The sequence below is a fragment of the Oryzias latipes genome, chromosome 24 (genome assembly GCF_002234675.1).
Source record: "Oryzias latipes chromosome 24, ASM223467v1".
In the NCBI taxonomy this organism is placed as follows: domain Eukaryota; kingdom Metazoa; phylum Chordata; class Actinopteri; order Beloniformes; family Adrianichthyidae; genus Oryzias; species Oryzias latipes.
In genome coordinates this window covers 4623871-4644537 of record NC_019882.2, presented here as the reverse complement: position 1 = coordinate 4644537, position 20667 = coordinate 4623871, and the positions used below count along the sequence as shown (strand labels likewise).

The window sequence follows — 20667 nt, the reverse complement described above, 5'->3', positions numbered from 1 at the left end:
GATTTTCGTCAGAGACATTTGGAGCATAAACTCAAATGTTTTTACGCCCCCGTAGAAAATACCTTTACTGTCTGCATGCTGACAGAAGAAAAAGGGATGGAAATGTGGAGGACATCAAGCTCCTATGACAGCTTTTTGTTGATTTTCATGTCATTTCTGAAGATTTTCTGTCCAACTCCCACAAATGATGTCAATCCCACATTTATCACCTTACATAATGCTTTTCATCGCATAACTTAGTTTCGTTTTTCATTCTTTCTTGCTTTTTTAAACAAATATTTGAACAACTGCCCACATATTTAGATGAAAATGTTACATTCAAGAGGAAAAATACAATGAGTTCCTGAGCGGTGCAATTTATAGACTTTTTTATAATTCTTCACCATAAATGCAAGAAATAATACAAAACCGCCTGTTGTATGTTTTATAAGCCCTCCCAGCGTCTACTTCCTTTATTTTCCTGATTGCTTCCTCACCTGGGCGTCCTCAAAGCTGTACCTTCCGGGGTCTTTCAGGTTCTGGCTGGTGCGTTCGTAGCTGTGCGAGTCCAGGTTGATGGAGCTGGGAGCTCCCTCTGCCAGGAACTCTGCCCAGATTTCTTCAGCCCTCTGTGCTACTTCTTCTTGGGGCATCTTTTTCAGGTCTTGCACCGCCAACCAAAACCTACAAAGACAATGATTCACACAAAAAGTCCTATTAAAGACCCACTCTGATGACAATTGTGTTTTTTAACCTGTTCTTGTGGCATTTTTTCTGATGATAGAGGACTTTTTTTTAAAGAAAAATCACATTAAGAGCGTTTTTGTGACGTAGAAAATACGCTGGGCGAGCTAAAAGTTCCCTCTTAACAAGGAGAGGGGAAGGGAGGCGGCATGGCTCCGAGAACAACGGTCTTTAACAGAGAGGAAAAAAAAAGGTTCACGGATTTCTAAAGGATTGTTACGTTTTGTAGGTCCTGTAAGGTCAGCCCGTTTATGAGATTTGCACATCGACAGTTTCTGAATTAGCGCTATGAAAGCTAAAGGTTAAACACGAGGACAGGTCCATGAGTCAAACTGACATTTTTGGGATAACAATGGGTGTTTAACGACAGCAGAGCGACTGTCTGGGTGACTCCCTCGTATTAGCTTCCATCAATATTGATCTGAGTGCTGCTTCAGCGATTTGGAGACAAACAGCTTTGGGTAATGCTGCTCTGCTCCTGCAAGGCCTCTCCGAAAGCTCCCTCATAAAACCAAAAGCAATTAAAGGTCCAGAGTGCAGAGCGGGGAGTCCGCTGGGAAAACTAAAGGCTGGATGATGATATTTCTCCCTCAGTCTCACTTCGTCTATCTATGGTCCTGAATCTGAGCTATCCACAACCTGCAGAGATAAACTCCAGATAGTTGTTGCCAACACAGTTCTCCTCCATTTCTCTCACTTATGAACTTTTTTTTTTAAACTTTGATTTATTGCGGTTCTGTTTCATGAAAGAGCTGAACTTCATCAAAGGAGTCAAACTGGGGCTCGGAACTAAATGAAGGATGAATTTAATATCTGCAAATTGCAGAAGTCCACACATAAAAACTAAACTTAAGGAGCAGAGGTGATCACAGCTGGACTGCATGTGCAGTTCTTTGTGCGGGTTTAAAGTAATGCAGTGGAGTTACAGTACACTCTAAAAAGAAAAAGGTTGATCCAACTTAAATGAATCACTTCAATTGGTAACACGTAATTGAATTAAGTTTATTCAACGTAATTTTTTATGTCTATCCAACTCAATTTAATATGTTGATTTTACTTAAATTTTTTGTTGTTTTTCCTTAATTTTGTTTATTTTTCTAAATTTTCAACCAATGGGCCTTGTAATCTCCATATCAGAGGCACGAGTGACCCAGCAATGTGTCCCATTACAAGGCAGTGAAATCTGTCTTTAAAGGTGTTTTACCGCACAAAGGGGGTTTGTTCATCATCCTCTACCAAACTCTAACTCATGGTGCAGAAAAAATAAACATAACTGTTTAAATTACTAGTTAAAACAGAGTAAAACAGCTAGACAACAAAACACATGGACAAAAACTCACACTTAAACCCCAATCTGCCCAGATAGAAAAAGAAAATTGTATCCCACAATTCCTTGCGCTGCCTTACGTTATGACGTCATGACGCAATGACAGGTTTACACCAAAGTTACACCAACTTAACCCTTGTGCTATCTCAGATGACCCCACCCTCATTTTGACGTGTTCTCCCTACCATGACAAAGGTGGATAAAGGTGGAAAGATTTCATGTAATCCATGGACACCAGTGAGGATCACAAATCATTGAAGAAAAAAGGTTCAGAGCACTGTCTAGTGGGTCTAGATGACCCAACTCCCAATGGTAAAGCGTCTAGGATAGCACAAGGGTTAATTGAATTAAGTTGATTATAACTATGTCAGACAACTACATGTTATTTTTAAGTTGAATGAACTCATAAAATGATTTATTTTCACCAAACTAAATAATTAAGTTACATCAATGTAAAAAAGTTAATCTTTCCAACTACGGCCCAAATACTTTTTTTAGAGTGTAAATGATAGCTTTAGAACATAAAATCTTTTCAATCAGCCTACAGGGAATGGAGATCACTCCATGGCATTAGGAGAGTCAAGGAGGTTTGCTTGTTCATTGGAAAGATCTCCAGACATCCTGCTGGAAGTTAAAAACACATCTCCATATTTATACTAGCATTCTAAAAGACCAAATTATTATCTTTCCACCACTGTGCTTACAAGTAGGTGTGGTTAGTTTCTGCAACAATGTCCAATACCTTTTTTGTATTGCACTGGTATTATTAGGTTGGGGGTGTAAGGGCTGCCATTGAAACAGATGGGTGAAGGGAAGGGGGGCGGGGTTCCTCCACATCAATTGTCTCAGAGGCGAATGAACTACTGCTGCTTTGCAGAATTTTTATCTTTAGAAAACAACGATTTTGCCTAAAAATGGTACAATCATAATTAAAAGACCACTGGGAATGCTTTGACAATAGATGAGCAGAGTGGGACTTTAAGAATGATCAAATAAAAATGCCTTAGAAGATTTGGAAAGACAGCTTCAAACACTTTAGCTCTCACCTTAGGTTTTCTGAGCTAAACTCTGATTCCAGAAACTTGAGGAAGAGTTCCCGTCCTGCTGAATCTTTAAGAGCCTCCTCCAAAGAAAAGCCCCATTTCTTTACTCTCTGCTGACTCGGCTCTTTACTGGCAGACGGAGAGAAAAAGACAACAAATAATACTAAACTGCTGCAGGGAGTGCCATGCTCTTAAATTTGCATCTTTTTTCCCTTCTCTATTATTTTTGCAAGTAATTAAAAAAAGAAATGTCAATATGAGACAGTCCACATTCTGTTTATAAAAGCTTTCTATAGGACTTCATACCTGGCCTCTAGATCCCAGAAGGTCGGATCATCACTGGTCCAGGGATTAGATGGTTCCGGAGAAGTCAGAAACGGATCATAGTCCATGAACTGCTCTGCGTAGGTTATCAAACTAATCCGTGAAACCAAAACATAAAAATATTAAAGAAAGGGGGAGAAAGAAAATTAAGATATCAAAATCTAGAGACAAAACCTAAATATTTAATTCACCTTTGTAACAATACTTGATGCCTACTGATGCAAATATGCACCAAACTTCTTTGACTCCAAATTTACCTTTATCTAGCAACAACTTAAAAACAAAAAAACCACACAAGTATGTTTTTCATAGGTGGAAAAAAATTAAGGTGTCAAGGGGATAATTTTCTTCAATTAAAAACGGATTCTTTATACTATAAGATATATGATTTTGCAATGTCATTCATTTCTTTAGGGAAAATCCTCTCAATATCTCAATTCAATTAAATGCCATCAAACACAACCTTAGATTCATTTTTAAACAGTTTATATATATATATACCGTCTATAAATGTAAACCCCGGCCTTCATACCTCTCAGCAACTTTGGACATTTTCATACAGTGGCGATCAAGCTGGGTTTTCAGGAATGAGATCTGAAAGAGGAAATGACAGGAGTGTATTTGTTTGTGTTATTTTATTGTCAGCACTTTAAAAAATACGTTAAGTAAGATCTTGTTTGAGATGAATGGTAGCACCAATGTTGTACCAAATTTGGAACAAATCCAAGTAAAAATTAGAAATATATTGTGTAATCCTAAAACAGAACACCGTCTATCTACTTATCTAAACTTTTACCTCTTTCTCCACGTCTTCCTTGGTGCCTTTTGGGCAGTGCTGTAAAAAGGTGTGAATGGGACTCTGCGACTGCTTTCCCTCCTCCGTCAAGCCGTACACCGACTGCAAACACAAAATGAAAGAAGCTCGGCTTTAACTTCCATTTTGCTAGTGTCTTTGGAAATGCAATAATGACTGTCAAATGTGCTGCCGTTTGGATTTGCACCTTCTTAACTCGGTGCAAATTCTTCATGCGTCTGCATTTCCTGATGTCCATCTCTGTGGTATTAACACATCCAGGCTGAGGAGAATGAGGAAATACATTTTCATTTCATTCAACAGGTACTGTTTGAATATTGCAACTAAAGAGGTTAAGAAGAACGGAAAAAGAGGAGAGCGAGGCAAAGACAGAGGCTCACCACAGGTCTGTGGACGTCCCAGAAGGCTCTCTCTTGGCTATCAAGGATCTTCCTCTCAATTTTATCCTTTTTTCTGTCGATCCTGCAGATGGAATCAGGCAGGGAGGAAAAAGCTTCCTCTTTGTAGCCTTACCATTATAACTTGTGTCATTCTAAGCAGGACTGAAGAATGAAAGGAAGGAGTAAAAGACTGGAGAGGATAGAGTTTTTCGGCCTCCTTTGTGACTGTCTGCAGCATTTTTCTGAACAAACGTCACATCCTATGTGCTTCATATGCTCACAGAAGCTGGAAGCTGACACCATGGTTTGCTTTGCATATAAATCTAAAACCACCACATGAAAAAAAAATGCACTTAAAGCAACATAAACTGCAGTTTGTTTTTTTTAGTGCAGTTTATGCCTAAGCAAGAAAAGCCTAGTTCTTAAAGGTTTCTGTCAATTTCTGCAAGAAAACTGAAGAAACATTTAAATAAAAGCAGTAAAAAAACAAGGACACAAATCTATGAACGGACAAAGAAATAACACAAATTATCAAACTACTTCTGGAAATGATCAAAAGGCTTTCCCACATTGAACAAAGGATCAAGCAATAACATCTTTAGATTTGTGTTAGTTTTGATATTGCAGACTTGCGTGGTGTGCATTTGTGTCTTAAGAGTGATGTTGTTTTCTGGCTTTGCGTTGTCATGGTAACAGAGAAAAACTTACTTGACCTGGGCCTCGGCCTGCATGTAGATAAACTCCCACTTCCTGGCAAAGGCTCTCTGTAGCCTAGCTAGGTTCTCCTGTTTGTAAGACATCAGAAAGAAACAACTATACACAGTTCTACAGCATTCCAGGGGTGGGGCCCCTGCAGGTTCACCCTAATGTCAGACCTGGAAATAGATTGAAATAACTGGTTAAGAGTTTGTGCTCAATTGTATGACAGGAAAAAGGGGGGAAAAGCCAGATTATGTAAAACAAAGCTATACCATAACCTAACCACAAAAAAGAGATTTTGTCAATTAACTTACATAAATCCAGTTCATCCATCCAGCCCAGTTTGTTTTGAGTCCCTCAACCTCATCCTTTCCACCTATATTTAAAGTCTTCTCTTTTTAATTCGTATTCTGAGTGCTCAACATAATTCTCATAATTCCCAGACTGAGACGAAACTAATTTTCCACAAAAGGATCTAAGAGATTTGAAAATAAATGTGTTAAAATTAAATAATAAAAATAAGCCCAAAAAGTAAACCCAGAGAAAAGTCTTCCGATTGATATTTGAGACAAAAATGGTCTTAAGCCTTAGTCACATGCATCCGTACAGGTGCTGTGGGTTTTTGGGTTGTCCCGATCCGTGGAGGGTCGTAGAGAGCAGCGGCCGCGTCTTAAGGAGAGCGCAGCCTTGAAGTTCCCTTGAGGCTTTTGATGAAAATGGAACGCACCATTGCTGTGCATGTGATTAGTGTATTGGGAAGTATTCTAAAGTCAGTTAAAAAGACTTACGACATATGGGTGAAGCTGTCGTACGATGCGCTTGCTCCACACTCTAGTCATTAGTAATGTGCCCCTCACTGACTGTGATGGTGATATTTAAGTGCCTGTAGGATGTCCACAAAAACTATACTCTTATTGTCTAATATCCTCATTTCTAGGCTGCACTTATCACATGAACTGCGCTAATGGGCTCCCTGCTCAGTCCACAGGATTTGGGGGGGGTTGTAAAAAGGAAAATCTTTACAACACGCCTGCGTCTCATCTACTTCACCCTTACTTACTCTTATGTGTTTTTTTAAGTGTTCATTATGACCCATTACCCCCTGTATGCCCATAGAAAAAAATGTGCATGAATATTTTCCAACTACGAGCTCTCTGAGCGACCTATGACCTTGATATTTCCTGAGAGTCTTTTACAGGTTTTTACATTTCTTGCCCGCAAACAGCCCGTCTCAGCCTGTAAAGGCAGTTGAGACTAGAGCTTTAGTCAAGTTTTATGTACCATAAATATAAAATCTTCAAGCCCATTGGTGAAGCGGTAACCAATGTTCTTGACCAAATTAGAGTCACAGTGTCAACCACAAACTGTCCAACAGTTAGGACAGGGTTAGTCATGCAGGAGAATAAAAAGCTAAAGCACGGAGCTTTCATCAACATGGCTGCATAAGATTTAACATTTAAAAAAAATTGCAGTAAAAATCCAGGCTACAACCAAACCGAAAAACTCAGATTAGACAGAGATCTTTGAGTCTGTTCCAAGAGGCGTGTCCTTCTGCCCCAATTTGACCCCGAAATCACCGCAAAGCGATTGTAAAATACATGAAAGGAATGGTTCAGAACTCACCGCCTCATAATCTGTGAGCTCCAGCCTGGTCTTGTTCTGCATGGTCCGCTTGCACAGGTAGATAGCTGAGAGAGAGGGTCGAGTTCAGAGATTTATCTGGAGACATTTTTAACTCATGTGCCAGTCTGACTCTGCTTACACCAGCATATTATCAGAGAGGGATTAAGGGGAAGAGTGGGAAGAGGAACTAGACTCTGAAAACCTGACCTCCAGCAGCACCAGTGTGACTGCAGGGGCATGGACAGAAATTTTCTGGTTTTTGTCATCACTCCTGCATCATGTAATAATTATATTTGGGTCTATTTTTTGTGAATGCACTATACAGCAAGTTGATCGTTTCAGGGAAATTGTGTTTTTATTCTACGCAGGAGCACAATTGAAAATCTGTGATGGAAGAAAACAAGCCGAGCCTCTCACCGTAATCAGTGTTCTCCGGCTCCCAGCAGTTGGACGGCCAGAAATACGGCGCCTGGAGCAGAAACAAAGAAAAAATCAGAAGCACTGCCGCTCCGCCGCAGATTACAAAAGTGCAATCTGCAAGTCAACAGCATCTGACAATAGGAAAGTGATGATAACGACCTTTGCAGGACAGCTCTTTGATTGTTTCGTGAGGAAAAACATTGTGACACTCCCCAAGATCAGAGGAGCCAAGACAGCTCTGAAAACAGCTGACTGTAAAGCTTGTTGGGGGGTGTTACAGAGATGATCAAAGCCTCCAGCAATGCAGCAACAAACCGATGGATCAATGAGTCAAAACATTGTCAGAATGAATTGCTCACTTCAGGTTTTGATCCTTTTGACAGCAACTGCAATCAAACAGTAATTTAACAGATGCATGCATAACAGACGTGTCGCTACGCAACTATTTAAGTCCATTTTTATCCGCCAACCCTCTTTCAACTGCGAGTTCATGCAAAAGTATCAGTGTAAACTCCATTTGCTAAAAGCGCATTGAAGAACCCGGGTTCAGCGCGTTCTTGACCGTGCATCACATGCCCGGGTGTGTACCATGTGATGCTGTTGTACGGTGCCCTTTGGCCACACCTTAGTGGTAACTTTGGTTCCTTACTGACCCAGCACAAATGCTGTATACGGGGAGTGTGCAGGTGATAAGTAAGTACTTGTACGCTGCCAGTAGGGGGCTTTTGCCTACTTCCCCCTTACGTATCCTTGTGTGTTGTTCAAGTGTTCGCTTCAACCTATCCCTCATGGAAAAAAAATGTGCATTTCGCCCTACAAGTGCAGCGATCGATCTGACCTTGTGGATCCCCTGCTTGTCCTGTTCAGCTTTGCCCATTTTTAAGGCAATGGCGCAGAGGTCGGGCGGTCTGCCTCTGATCGGAATATTGCGGGTTCCATTCCAAACCTTGCCCATGTGTCGAAGTGTTCTTAGGCAAGACATTAAATCCCACTTTGACTTTGGTGGTTATAGGATGGCGCCAGAATGTGTGAGTGACGAGTGAATGGTACTGTGACTGGAAAGTGCTTTGGGTCTTCACGAACCAGCTCAGTGGCCTTGTGACAGAGTGTCCGCCAAATGGTTCCTGAGCTTGGGTGTGTCTTCAGCTCACCGTTCCCCCAGGGCATGGGTCAAAAGCGGGGAACAAATTTCACACACCTAGTTGCCTGCCAGCTAATGGTGCAGACAGTCCATACCCACGGTGGCTGAGAGGGTCAAGACACGTTTACATTTAAGACACAAAATTGTGTTTCAGTATTTGTTCATTTGTACTGGGATTTGTAATTGTATCTTAAATGTAAACGTGTCATGCACCTCTCAGCCATCGTATACCCACCAGTAAGGGCAGTTGTGACTAAGGCTTAACTTTTTTAAGATTACCGGATGTAGTCTGAGATTTAGAAAGTTTTCTTGAAAAGTTTTGGTTTTCTTCTCAGCTCATTTTCAGTCCAGCAGTCATCTCTGAGCAGATTCTCAGGATCAGACATTACAACACTTTGATGGCTGGTGCAAAATGGAAAAATAGCTAAAAAAATGGTTTGTATTCTTTGTGAAGAGTTTCTTGTTGGTATGCTGTCGCACAGCCTTAGGGGCTGTTCCTCTTCAAGAATAGGGATGACTGTTCTGAATGTGTCTCCAAAAATAATAATCACTACTTTTTTTTGCCATTCCCTCCGTCTTCTTCTCACCTGAGATTGAAGGAGGAGCACACGGGTCAAAGTACTGCTATCTGTACAGGCGCCTTAATTAAACTGCAACCCAAGTTCTGCTGGAGGTTCAGCCAAAACTGTGCCTAGGAATAAAAAGGATGCCCCACAGAGATCACTCTAGCTCCAGTCTGTGCAGCCTTACCACTTAAAAAAAAAAAAGATCCTTTTGTTTTTTTAATTAGGAAACCGGAGATAAACTGTCAGACTTTATGTATCAGCAGCTTTAATGTAAGAGAGTCTTATCTGAGCGGGGTGACAAGGCAGAAATGTCTGCATGTCATTCTCTGGTTTTGTGCCTTGATGACATTAATTGCAGTGTGCTGCACTGCAATAATATCCATCCCTGTCATGCCCATGGTGGCTGCCCACTCTTCTCAAACACAGACGGGCCTTTGCTGCTCGCTCAATAAATATTTTACCAGATCGCCATTCATTTTTTAAAAGGGTCACAGGATCCCAGCATGATGCTGAGGAGGCTGCAGACAGATAACAAGGCCGTTTGTTAGGAAGATCAGGACCGCTGCACTGTGATGTCATAAAGGAGCAAACTCTACCCTATTGTACAAGGTTTCATTTTATTTTAGCCAGATCAGACAACAATCCAAGAAACCCAACAGCTGTTACTATGGCAACTTGGTGCCACCCAGAATAATAAAAATGAGATTAGGACGATGACCTCCAGTGAGGGAGGTCTCATATGTAAACGCATATGTATGCATGTTTAGGGCTTCTGCGTTCAAGCTTCTTCAACTGTTTTCGGGCTCAACAAACAAAATACGTAGTCATTAAACGCACGTTGAAAGCTAAACCAGGTTGATCCAAGAGGACCTGGAACACTTTTGTTCACATCAATTTTAAAAGGAATAAAACTAATCTTGCACAACAAAAGTTTAGTTTGTACTGGAGACTAACAGTTACCAAGTTATAATATAAAGGTGCTACAATTTTGAAAACTTTCCACTCCTGGCTGATGGTGTCAGTGAGCCATCATGTCTGCAAAATAAACATGTAAAAGCTTGAAAGCTAAACTACTAAGCATAGTTGTGATTTTTAAAAGCCTAAGAGGATTATAAACAGTGGAATAACACCAAAAACCATTAACTTACAAATTACAGAAACTTCTCTAAGACAATAAAACACAATTTTTCAAAAATGATGAGACAATTTGTTATGCTCGGCGACGGCTTTGCTCACCTGAAAGCGGTAGAAGGTGCCATCGTCTCTGAGGGAGAGGACATGGTCTGAGATCGGAAAAAAATATCCCTGAGCTGCGATGAGACTCCCGATGTGCATGGCCTCCGCTAGAATACACAATTTTTCATGAGAATAAATGTTGCAGCCACAATAGCCCATGTGGACAGAGGGTGGGTTCCAACCACTGACAGTTAATGAGAACTGGACTGATCAACCCCTCCCCTTCATTTTCCAAATAAGAAGTACCCGCTCGTCCCATAAATCCTAAATCCCACAGACTTCTATTGAGAAATAAACACATTCGAAGCATTTGAGAGACTCTACCAAGCCCGCTTTCAGTGGTAGGGGTGGGGTCTAACAAGCCCACTACTGATTGGAGAGAGTGGTTGCCATAGAAATGTAGACTCAAAGCGACACAGGCCAATCACGGCTTACTGTGGACATCCGGTTTCAACATGGCGAGGGACATGTCGTGGAAAAATTGCAACTGAATTGTTTTCATTTGGTCGGAATCGCATTTGGTTGGAACCAGGATGTATCTGTGGGTGACTTCACACGTGATCTGTCCAGTTATTATTTACAGTCAATGGTTCCCACGAGGATTGCCTTTTCCTTCCTCCCTCTCCCAGTCTCCAAAAAACTAAGCTTGCAAGGGAGGAGTTACGAACATCCAGTCTCATGTTAATACCAATGTGCACTTACAAATGATCTATTTCATAATTTATAATGTTATGACCTTTTTATATTAATAACAAATTAGACTGAATATGGCTCAACTTCTGCAAATTAGCTGTAAAATAGCATTAATCTTGGATGTAAAATATAAATATAGATTTGAAGTATACCGGGATCCTCAATGGACAAATTCTTCATCAGCCACTGGACAATATCTGCACCTGAAAGAGGTCAGATAAAGACAAAAAGGTGATTTTTATACATCAGTAAATATAGAATATTCATCTATTTTCAGTTCAAATCCATCCAGAAGCTCTTGTCCTTTAATATCTTTGCTTTTTGCAGCTTTGCTGAACACGGTGGTCTCTAATTTCCAGTCATTCATTTTCCTCCTGCCTCCAGCAGGCAGATAGGGACATTGGGCCCCCTCTGTGCACATCAATTCACTGCTTTGGTAATTGTGTTTATTGATACACTCTGCTTATGGCAAATTGGGTTAATGCATCTTTATAATGGTCTGAGGGGACAGAGATGAGGAATGTTAATAGCTTTTCTCTGTTTTCATCATTTGTTTGAAGAGTGTCACAAACTTGTTTAATTGATTTCGGGGAGTTTAGAGGTGCCCATCCATCACCTTTCAATTAGCCCACGCAGTATTTTTGTTTTGCAGTTTTAACTCAGAGTCTTAACTGATGTCATCACAATTCTAAAAACTTGCTTAAGGGAACCCTGTCAGTAGGAGGACAGAATTACTCATTTCAGTTTACACACTCAAACTTTCCAAACACCTAATCGCAAATGTTCCTCCCACAAGTCGTGCAGCTCTTCTGCTGGGGAGCTGCACACATGTTTTTGGGTGTTTTTATCCATTAACCAGAAATCTCTAGATTATCACAGAGTTCATTATTATTTTATAAAAAAAAGAAATCAAAACTTCAAAATTGCTTTGAAGCCTACAACAATTTGTTTGGTTTTGTTTCATCTGTGACCATGAAAATTCCTAATAACGTTGGCCGATGTAGAAGACAGACAAGGTTAAAAAAAAAAAGCAACAGATTCTTCTGGAAATGGTTTTTAATGGGTAATTTGAAACGGTTTGTCCATGCAGTCAAGCTCTGCAAGTCATTTACTTCAAACAATCAAAATGCTGACTCATGACTGAAAAGGAGCATAACACAAATGAAACAAAACAATTATTCAAAGTGTCAAAATGTCTTGAAATTGCTTAAATCTCTGAACATCTTCAGGTGCACTAATGCATTTCTGCAGTTCAGATCTGCAGGCAGCTCCAGTTCCTCCGCAGACTCACTTCTTTCTCCTTTGTATTCCTCACCTGTAACCACACTGGGGATTTTGGTCATGAAACTCTTGACAGTTCTGATGGGCACACCCTCCGTCTCATCCTGAATCCGGGTCAAAATGTCCTCGATCTACAAAAAAGAAGACCAGAAGAGGGAAACCATTCTGTAAAATAGAAAAGCTTGATCGAAACTAAACCCAAAAGATGAGAATCCATTTGGCAATGATCCTCATAAATCTTTGGTTATAAAACCTCATCTATTTAAGGCGACATGCTTTTTGAATTTTCTAAATAACACAAATCTTTTCTTTTATTGCTTCTTCTGTATGCGTTTCCTCACAATAACTTTTTCTTTTTTTAAGATGATGAAATCATACTTTTCCTCAAATCTTCATATCTGTCAAGGTTTGGAACAAACTGTTCTTTTTGAAAGGATGGTGTGGGAGCATCCAGATGTACTCCTGGTTAAAAATGAGAAATAATAATAAATCATATTCCAAGTTCTCAAACTTTAAATCAATAAACAAAATAAGAACTTTTATGCTCACCATTTCGAGTCAAATTTTATTTATGTAGTCCAATATTACATCAGTGGTTGTCTTAATGGGCTTCATACTGGTAATTGTAGAAGAATATGAAATCGGGCATAAAGAACGAGTAATCACTAAATTGCAACAAAAATAATAAATAAATAATTTCAGAAATGTGTGATCACATGACCAAACAATTTTGATCCATTTTAAAAGCCTTCCCAGTGGTATTTTAAGTATAACTATGCAGTTTTAGACAAAATAAGAAAAAACGGTCCCGTTTTCTAGGATATAGTTTCAGCAGAGTGGCAGGAGTTCATCAGAAAATTGACTCTTAGTAAGCTTGCCCTCATTTCCCATCATCCCTTTGTCAACATTCTCTCCCTCTAGCTTACAGCCCATCACACCTCCCCACCTAATATTATCTGTGCAAAACGACATGGGGAAGCACAACTTGAGTTATCCAGCTGTACAGTTGTGAGCCAGATGCCATCTCAGGTGAGGAAAACCAAAGCGTACATGGATCTAGAAATGTGCAACGCAGAATGGAACGGATCACTGAGCGCCCAAGATATTTTCTACGTCACAAATACAATTTTCTTTCCAACTGCATCTTTTCATCTGCTCTTGATCCACAGCGATTTGAACAAAGAAATATTTACAAATGCAATTTTATTTCTAATTTTCATGATGTATGTCCTCCATCATGAGAAAAATGCCACAAGAACATGGTAAAAACACCCAAAACACTTTTTTTTTTATTGGAGTGAGTCTTTAGGAATGAACATAGTTGTGCACTAATTGCATTTTTTGTATGTGATGATAAGCAAATATTACCTCACATAGAACACATTTTTAATCATCCACTTCAGGCAGAAGCAGATATCAAAGAACTGGAGATGCATTTGGGCCATTAGCAAAGTGGCACAGATGTTGATGGAAGAGTCACAGAATTGAACCAAACAGATTGACTGTTAAACCTTGATCGCAATACCAAAGCAGAAATGATGTAGTTGTGCTGGTACTGACCTCTGGGTCAGAACCAGAACACATTTCCTGTAACTCACATAAGTAATGTTATGTAAGTAAGTATGTTAAGTAAGTTAATGTGTGCTGCACACGCTGAACACATTCACTCTGAGTTTTTGACCCTTTTGGCTCCAAGCCTATATTTATAATAGGTAAGTGGGCTGTAAGTTTAATGTAGCAACTGGAGTTCACATAAAGTCAGAGCTTATGTATTTCCAGAACAGACTGTGTAGAGAAATCCAGGACAGAAGCTTTTGTTTTTTATTTTACTTTGATTTTTTTTTTATGGGAATCTGAGCTGTAGGCTAAATTTGTGTATAATATATTAATCAGAATAAATTTTAATTAAAAAAAAAAATAAATTTAAATGAATGTTCACAGCTATAAAGATCAAATAAAATAGTAATTTGATATTTTTTATGTTAGCGACCACAGTGGAAGAAGGCCATAAAAAGGATAAATGGCGTATACATACATGGCGTTTTGCTACTTCCTTAGAAGGCTCAATGTGCTTTACAGTCACAGTCCCATTCACACGCATTCAAACACTGATGGCCGGACACTGGTGCCAACCTAGAAGCACCAGGAGCAACGTCGGGTTAAGCGTCTTGCCCAGGGACACGTGGGCTGGAACCGAACCAGCAATCCTTTAATCAGACATCGGCCACCTCAAATGTTTTATCCCACTTTAGAGACGACGGCAGATGAGTTCATGAAGGCCGAACTGTAAATATTTACTGTATGCATTTTTAAGGGGGCAAATATGAACCAAAAGCAGGTCAGTTAAATATCACATCTCTGCATTCTCAGTGATAACAACCATAACAAAGAGATAAACAACAAAAAGAGTTTAAAATAAATAAAAGAAAACCCCAGAAAATGAATGACAATGGTTTATTTTAGCCTGTTATAAGGTACTAATAAAAAACAGTGTTTTGAATATATTTAAAATGCTTATGTTATGAGGAGGTTGTTGCAACTTATGGTGCACCTATGGAGACCAAAGCAAGAATATGACAATGCATGCAGGAAAATGATGCACAATGATCCTATGGGTGATGCGCGAGCACCATGTTTCTTTATGCAAAGCCTCCCGAGTCAGTGTTCATACAACCGCATCACATTTGTCCTTTGACTGTTCGGTGTTAATAATTCAAAGCCACAAACACAAAAGCCACATTTAACTTAAGTTTTCATCTAAATACAGAGTTAGGTTCACATTAAAAATGTTGAGAATGTTTGGAATTTCCTTGAGAGAGCTTCAATCTGTTCCAAACTTTACTAAGCTTTCATCTCTATCTTTACAAAAGTTTCTTTCAGATCAATGCGCCGTTTCACCTGAAGCTTTTGAAACTTCTGCTTTTCTGAAGGTGTGTGGTTGTGCAAACTTCAATGCAAAAAGGGGAAAAATATATAAAAATTGAATTTATCTGTCTGAGAAAGACTCTTGGTGGTCGCAGATTATTTTTAAATTAGGATGTTCTTTGCAAGCTTGGTGCATTGAAAAAGGAAGAGATAAGTACATTTTCCAGTTCTGTTGCTTCCAAGCAGCTGGGACTTTTGAAAAGACTTTTGCTTTTACCTCTTTGGCCACCGCACTGCTGTCACCTTGTTCGCTTTTTGGGGAACAAAAAAAAATAAATAATAATCTGGCTGTCTGCCATGAACAAAAGGCAGCTTTGGGGCTGTGCTTCAAAATCAATACAATAATGGGATTCTAACAAGGCCTTGATGGTGTGTGAAGACAGCTGCTCGAATGACTGTAATGGTTTCCGCTGTCAGGACCGATCCATTCCTGCCCCGCTAATCAAAATATACATTCATGGTGGTTTATTGCCGGTTAGTGCAGCTGTTAAGTTTCAGTAAAACACCGCAACAAAGGAAAAGCACTTCCACTGTTATAAAATCTATAAAATGTTGATGTTTTATGCCAATATTTTTAACATGCAATTTTACTGTGTAAAATTCATGCTGCATATTAAAAAAAAAAGGTTGCTTGAGTCAAAAGTGCAACAAAAATCAACAATAAAGGAATCAACAGGATCCCTTTTTAACAGAGATTGACATTATTAGGTATCCATAGAAAAACACAAGAAATCAAAATATTTGTGGAATAAAATACAATACACTGCATTAAAGATGCATTGCAATGAAACCAAATGTATATTTTTGGAGTGCATAAACACAGCTGTGATGGGTAAATTCACCATTGATGATTTCAGGGTAAAAGCATCGTTGGCACAGACTAATAACAGATCACTAAAGAGAGTTTGAAAGGGGGCTGAGTGTGTTTGGTTCCTGAATGTAGCCCAACAAAAGGCAGAATCCACAATTATGGGAATTCTGGCGATTTGCTTTGTTTCACAGTCTGTATGGGGCAACAAGCTGCTTGATTACTGCGTTTTCACTTCAACGATACCCTGGCTGGCTGATGAACTGGCAGACGTTTTGGCAAAAAGGATGATAGCAGATGTTTGGCATTGGCTTTAGAAGAATTCTGATCGCTGCCGTCCAACCGTTCTTTTGGTGCAAGTTTATAATTACGTGTGAACTCAGCAAACATGCTTTTTCAGAGAATATTCCACCTTTATTATCCAAATTTATAGTTCTGGTTCATTGATAGTTTCTAAGAAATGGACTGATCGCCCCCTCCCTTCCTGGTATTCCAAACTAGAAAGTACCTGCTGGTTCCAAGGATCCAAAAATCCTATAGACTTCAGTTCAGAAATAAACAGCTTTTACTCAGTCGTTCTATTTGTCAGAACAACCCTTTTTTTAACATGTTCTGGATAATCCTAGGTTGTGTCTGAATTCTCTCACTACTCCCCAATTACTAAAAAAAAACTATATAGTAAGTCTCCTCTTTCCTCTTTTTCGTCCAGTCCAAAAAGAAATGCATACGAACATGGTTAATGGAAATAGAGTTTAGCCTCAAATATAAAATGGATTTATACAAATATACACCTAGTGTGTCAGAAGATTCATAATCCCTTATTGTAGTAGTAAAATCGGTCCAACACAAGAGTCCTTTCGCTTTTACCCGTGTGCTCAGCTGCTGGACAGGAAAAGTTAGAAAATAATATATATGTATACTAGCAATTCAGACATTTCTATCTTTTGTTTAGATGCCAAATGTGATGCCACCAATTTCCTGAAGTTAAAACCTAGCAAGTAAGTACATTTTGCAAAGAATGTTTTTCAGTCCATTGTGTTCTGATGACAAAAACATATTGTTGTTTGTTTATAACAAATAAATTCGATTACGGTACACAGAATGGCGAAAAACGATGAAAGCACTTTGCTTTGTACCAAGTAGTGAAGGAATTTGGACACCACCCAAATACTTTTTGATGATTTTTTTTTGTAGTGCAAGTTATGGAAGTTATAATCTGACCAATCAGGTGCCTCAATAAAGTAGGTGGTCTCATGTCGAACGTTTGATTAACAGATTTTGTGTTTCAACAAGCTAACTCCTGATTGGTTGATGCAGATGATAGACAAACATGGCAACATCCGTATCGCGAAACAAAGGAAACAGACTAAAACATGCTTTCGTTGGAACCAAAAGTAAATCACTGTGTCAATGTTCTAGGTAATGTCAACATTTAAGTGCAACTTGTACGTTTCCATTGATTTGACTGCCACTAGTATTAGGCAGTTTTTTTGTGCAAAAAAAAAAAAATAATTAAAAATGTTCAAATCTGACATACATATTTTAAAAAACTAAATCAGACATCATGTGAAAATAAAAGACATTAAATAGTATAGTTGACATAATTAGTTTAAGATCATGCCACTGCGTCCAATCAGAACCCCTGTAGAGCCAGCCACCCCAGACCACCATACTACCACCACCACCATACTACCATGTTTTCTGTTGCTATTGCTATATATATCTATATCTATCTATATATAAACATATATATATAGAGAGATAGATATATCTATCTCTCTATATATATGCACATAAAATGATATTACAGTTTTACTCTGGATGTAAGATGATTTTCCAAAATGTTCAAAAATAAAAATCAGGATTTTCTTTTAATATTTTTGTTCTTTTGGTATGGAGACATTTTGAGGACTTTCTAGCTTGTAGCTGATCGATTGGGCTGCCAGATCTGACAACAGCATCTGTCAAGGTTAAGAGAATACTTACCCTCTTCTGATGTTTACCTCCCAACCATAATAGTTGGAATTTTATTTGTGTGATCAGCACCTTGATTTAAAGGGATTTTAGCTCTCCAATGACTATCAATTAATGGGAATAGTGTGATTTAGAGGACACAAACTTTTGCATGTTCACCAGGTTAGATGAAGAGCAGGATGAACTGCAAAACAGCCAACCCTCTGTCGATTCTTGACCCTGAAACACCTGCAATTATCCATTCTAGGTACAAAGAGAAGTCTGTGGGGGACATAGAGACTATGGTGCTATTGAAGCAGGTAAATATCCCACTGAGACCGAAAATGTCAGCAGTGGCTATGAGGTGGAGGCGAGGCAGGTTTATGTGCTCTACTATCAAGGTCCTTCATTTTGGACTAAAAAAAACCCCACCAAAATCCACTGAGCGGTAAAATACAAGAAATCCTGTCTTCCTACTTCAAAGTAGTAACAGATCAATGCCGCTTCAATGAGAGCGCTCTGGAAAACAAACAGATGAAAGGAGGAAAACACGATTTTTCACCAAAAATGTAAAATGTCAATTGTTGAGGATCGACATTTTTAAATTGATAATTTTAGGCTCCGTGGTTGAGTTCAGATAGCTACTGGTACATCTGCACATCGCCCTCAGCAGCTCCAGCACAATCAGCTGATTGCAGCATGCTCCTCTACATTGTAAGTGGCACTTGCATGCAAAGAGAAAACTCACAGAAAAGGTCACTTTGAGCCTTAAGGGTTGGGACTGATTTAAGTGAGCAAAAACATCATTCAAAGCCTCGGTTAGCATCAGAGCTGGCGATCATGGTTTTCCTGAGGTATGGATGGATTGTTTTTACATGGTTGGACCATTCCAAACACATATAAGTGAGCTCAGATGATTGGATATTTGTAAGTAGTTAACAGGAACCCTCAGAAACCTCTGCATGTAGACCACAATGACGTTTCAAGATGCCATCAAGTATTAGATTTTATTTTTGCAAGAAGTAAAAGTTGTCCAAATAATTTAACCACATAAAATGTAATTTATGTGGAGAAAATGTCCAATCATGAATTAATATTAGAGCAAGGAAAGGTTACTAATCATTTCCTAAATTACTGCTTTCATTTCTTTTCATTTTTTAACATTTAGGATGTTGAGGTCTGTCAGGAGGAACTGTTACACCGTGCATGTTGCAATATAGATCTCTGACCTCCAAACTTGCGTCTCAATGACAAAACGTTACACAACATTTGACATTGATACACAAAACACCCTAAAATTGAGAGCATTAAATAAAATCTTACAATAAACAAGCTACTCAAATTGTTTTTTCATTTATTTTAAAACAGTATTTTTGAGACAATATTAGTATCATTATTGAGAAAGATTAGAAACTCATCAATAACAACTTCTCCAAGCATTATAAAAATAAAGAAAGCAACATTTTTAAATCAAAATAAATGAAAAAGCAGAAAAAAAGATAAAAAACAGGAAACAATAACAAAACAGCAGTATGTATTAAACCTCTCTTCTGTAATGGCTTTCCTCCTTCCAAAGTCTTCTGCCCCAATCCTGCCCCCCCACCCATATAAAATGTTCTAACTCCGCCTCTGATCACAACTAATTTGAAAGTATGTATATTTTGGAAAAACAGAACATTTTGGTTTATTAAAAGGTTTTTGCTGTGCTGTTGTTGAAAATTTGTTTATTGACACTAAAGGACCAATTAATGATTTGGTTATTGAAAATTCCTCCCAAATAACATACCTAAAGAATTTTTTTTGTTATTAAATTGAAAACATGATTCCAAAGATCAATCTGTAATTTTCAGCAAAGCGGTCATCAGTTTCGGGGCCCCCCTCTGCTGCATTTCCTCCCCATGGAATAGATCAGTATCATCCGCATACATTATTACATTCCCATTTCAAATCAAGATTGTTAAAATGTATTTTTTTTAAAACAGCACTAAATGAAAGCTCTACTAACACATTTTCAAACAAGTACAATTTTTAGGAGGTAAAATCTTGCTGACATTGGGGAACCAGTCTTACAGGTGCACACATCTATGTACCTGACTAGCTGCTGTGTAATGTTTAAAGGATATTGATGTACATATAGTAAAAAAAAGGATTGCTCCTTAGACCAAATCTTAATGTTTTATTTCAAATATATGTTTTTTTTTACAAGTACAATATCACAAAATCTCTAATATAAATTTTCCCGTGATGGAAGATCTTAATTAAGTTCAGGCATGCAGCTCACAAGACTGTGCACCTCTGTGAGATTACCGACATAAAATAACTTCTCAATTTAAGTCTACTATTTCATGCAAGATATTAACTTTCCTCCTCTGAGAATGGAATTGCCATGCCAACCAGACAAAGGTCAAATTAGTTTCATCAAACATATTAAATGTGGTGACTCCACTCAGAATGGATGTGTGCTATTCACATTAGCATACACACATATCAAATGTGATACTCAAAGAGTGGGGATGATGACTCATCGCGATGATGGTTAACCGATTGCCTGAAGAGCACGAGGGCTTCTATCTATCTACATCTACAATGAGAGTTGCTGGTTTCAGTCCGGTGCACATGGCAGCAGTGAGACATGACTCTTAGTGAAAGGGTAATGGCAGCAGGATAGCTTCACCTCTCATGACTACCAATGCGTCTCTATTTAATGTGTA

General features: G+C 38.7%; 1 protein-coding gene across 2 annotated transcripts in view; it reads right to left on the bottom strand.

Moving 5' to 3' along the window:
* The window catches only part of LOC101160614 (regulator of G-protein signaling 6), a 44687-nt gene that overhangs the window by 2638 nt on the left and 21382 nt on the right, over positions 1–20667 (bottom strand). For both annotated transcript variants that reach the window (XM_023953161.1, XM_020714677.1), the window contains 13 exons: positions 12305–12401; positions 11142–11192; positions 10297–10403; positions 7351–7402; positions 6934–6998; positions 5320–5396; positions 4612–4693; positions 4419–4493; positions 4214–4315; positions 3950–4011; positions 3400–3510; positions 3097–3222; positions 477–663 (listed from right to left, as the gene is read on the bottom strand). In XM_023953161.1, coding sequence (XP_023808929.1) covers positions 477–663; positions 3097–3222; positions 3400–3510; positions 3950–4011; positions 4214–4315; positions 4419–4493; positions 4612–4693; positions 5320–5396; positions 6934–6998; positions 7351–7402; positions 10297–10403; positions 11142–11192; positions 12305–12401 — 1194 coding nt within the window. The remainder of the gene's footprint in view (positions 1–476; positions 664–3096; positions 3223–3399; positions 3511–3949; positions 4012–4213; positions 4316–4418; positions 4494–4611; positions 4694–5319; positions 5397–6933; positions 6999–7350; positions 7403–10296; positions 10404–11141; positions 11193–12304; positions 12402–20667) is intronic.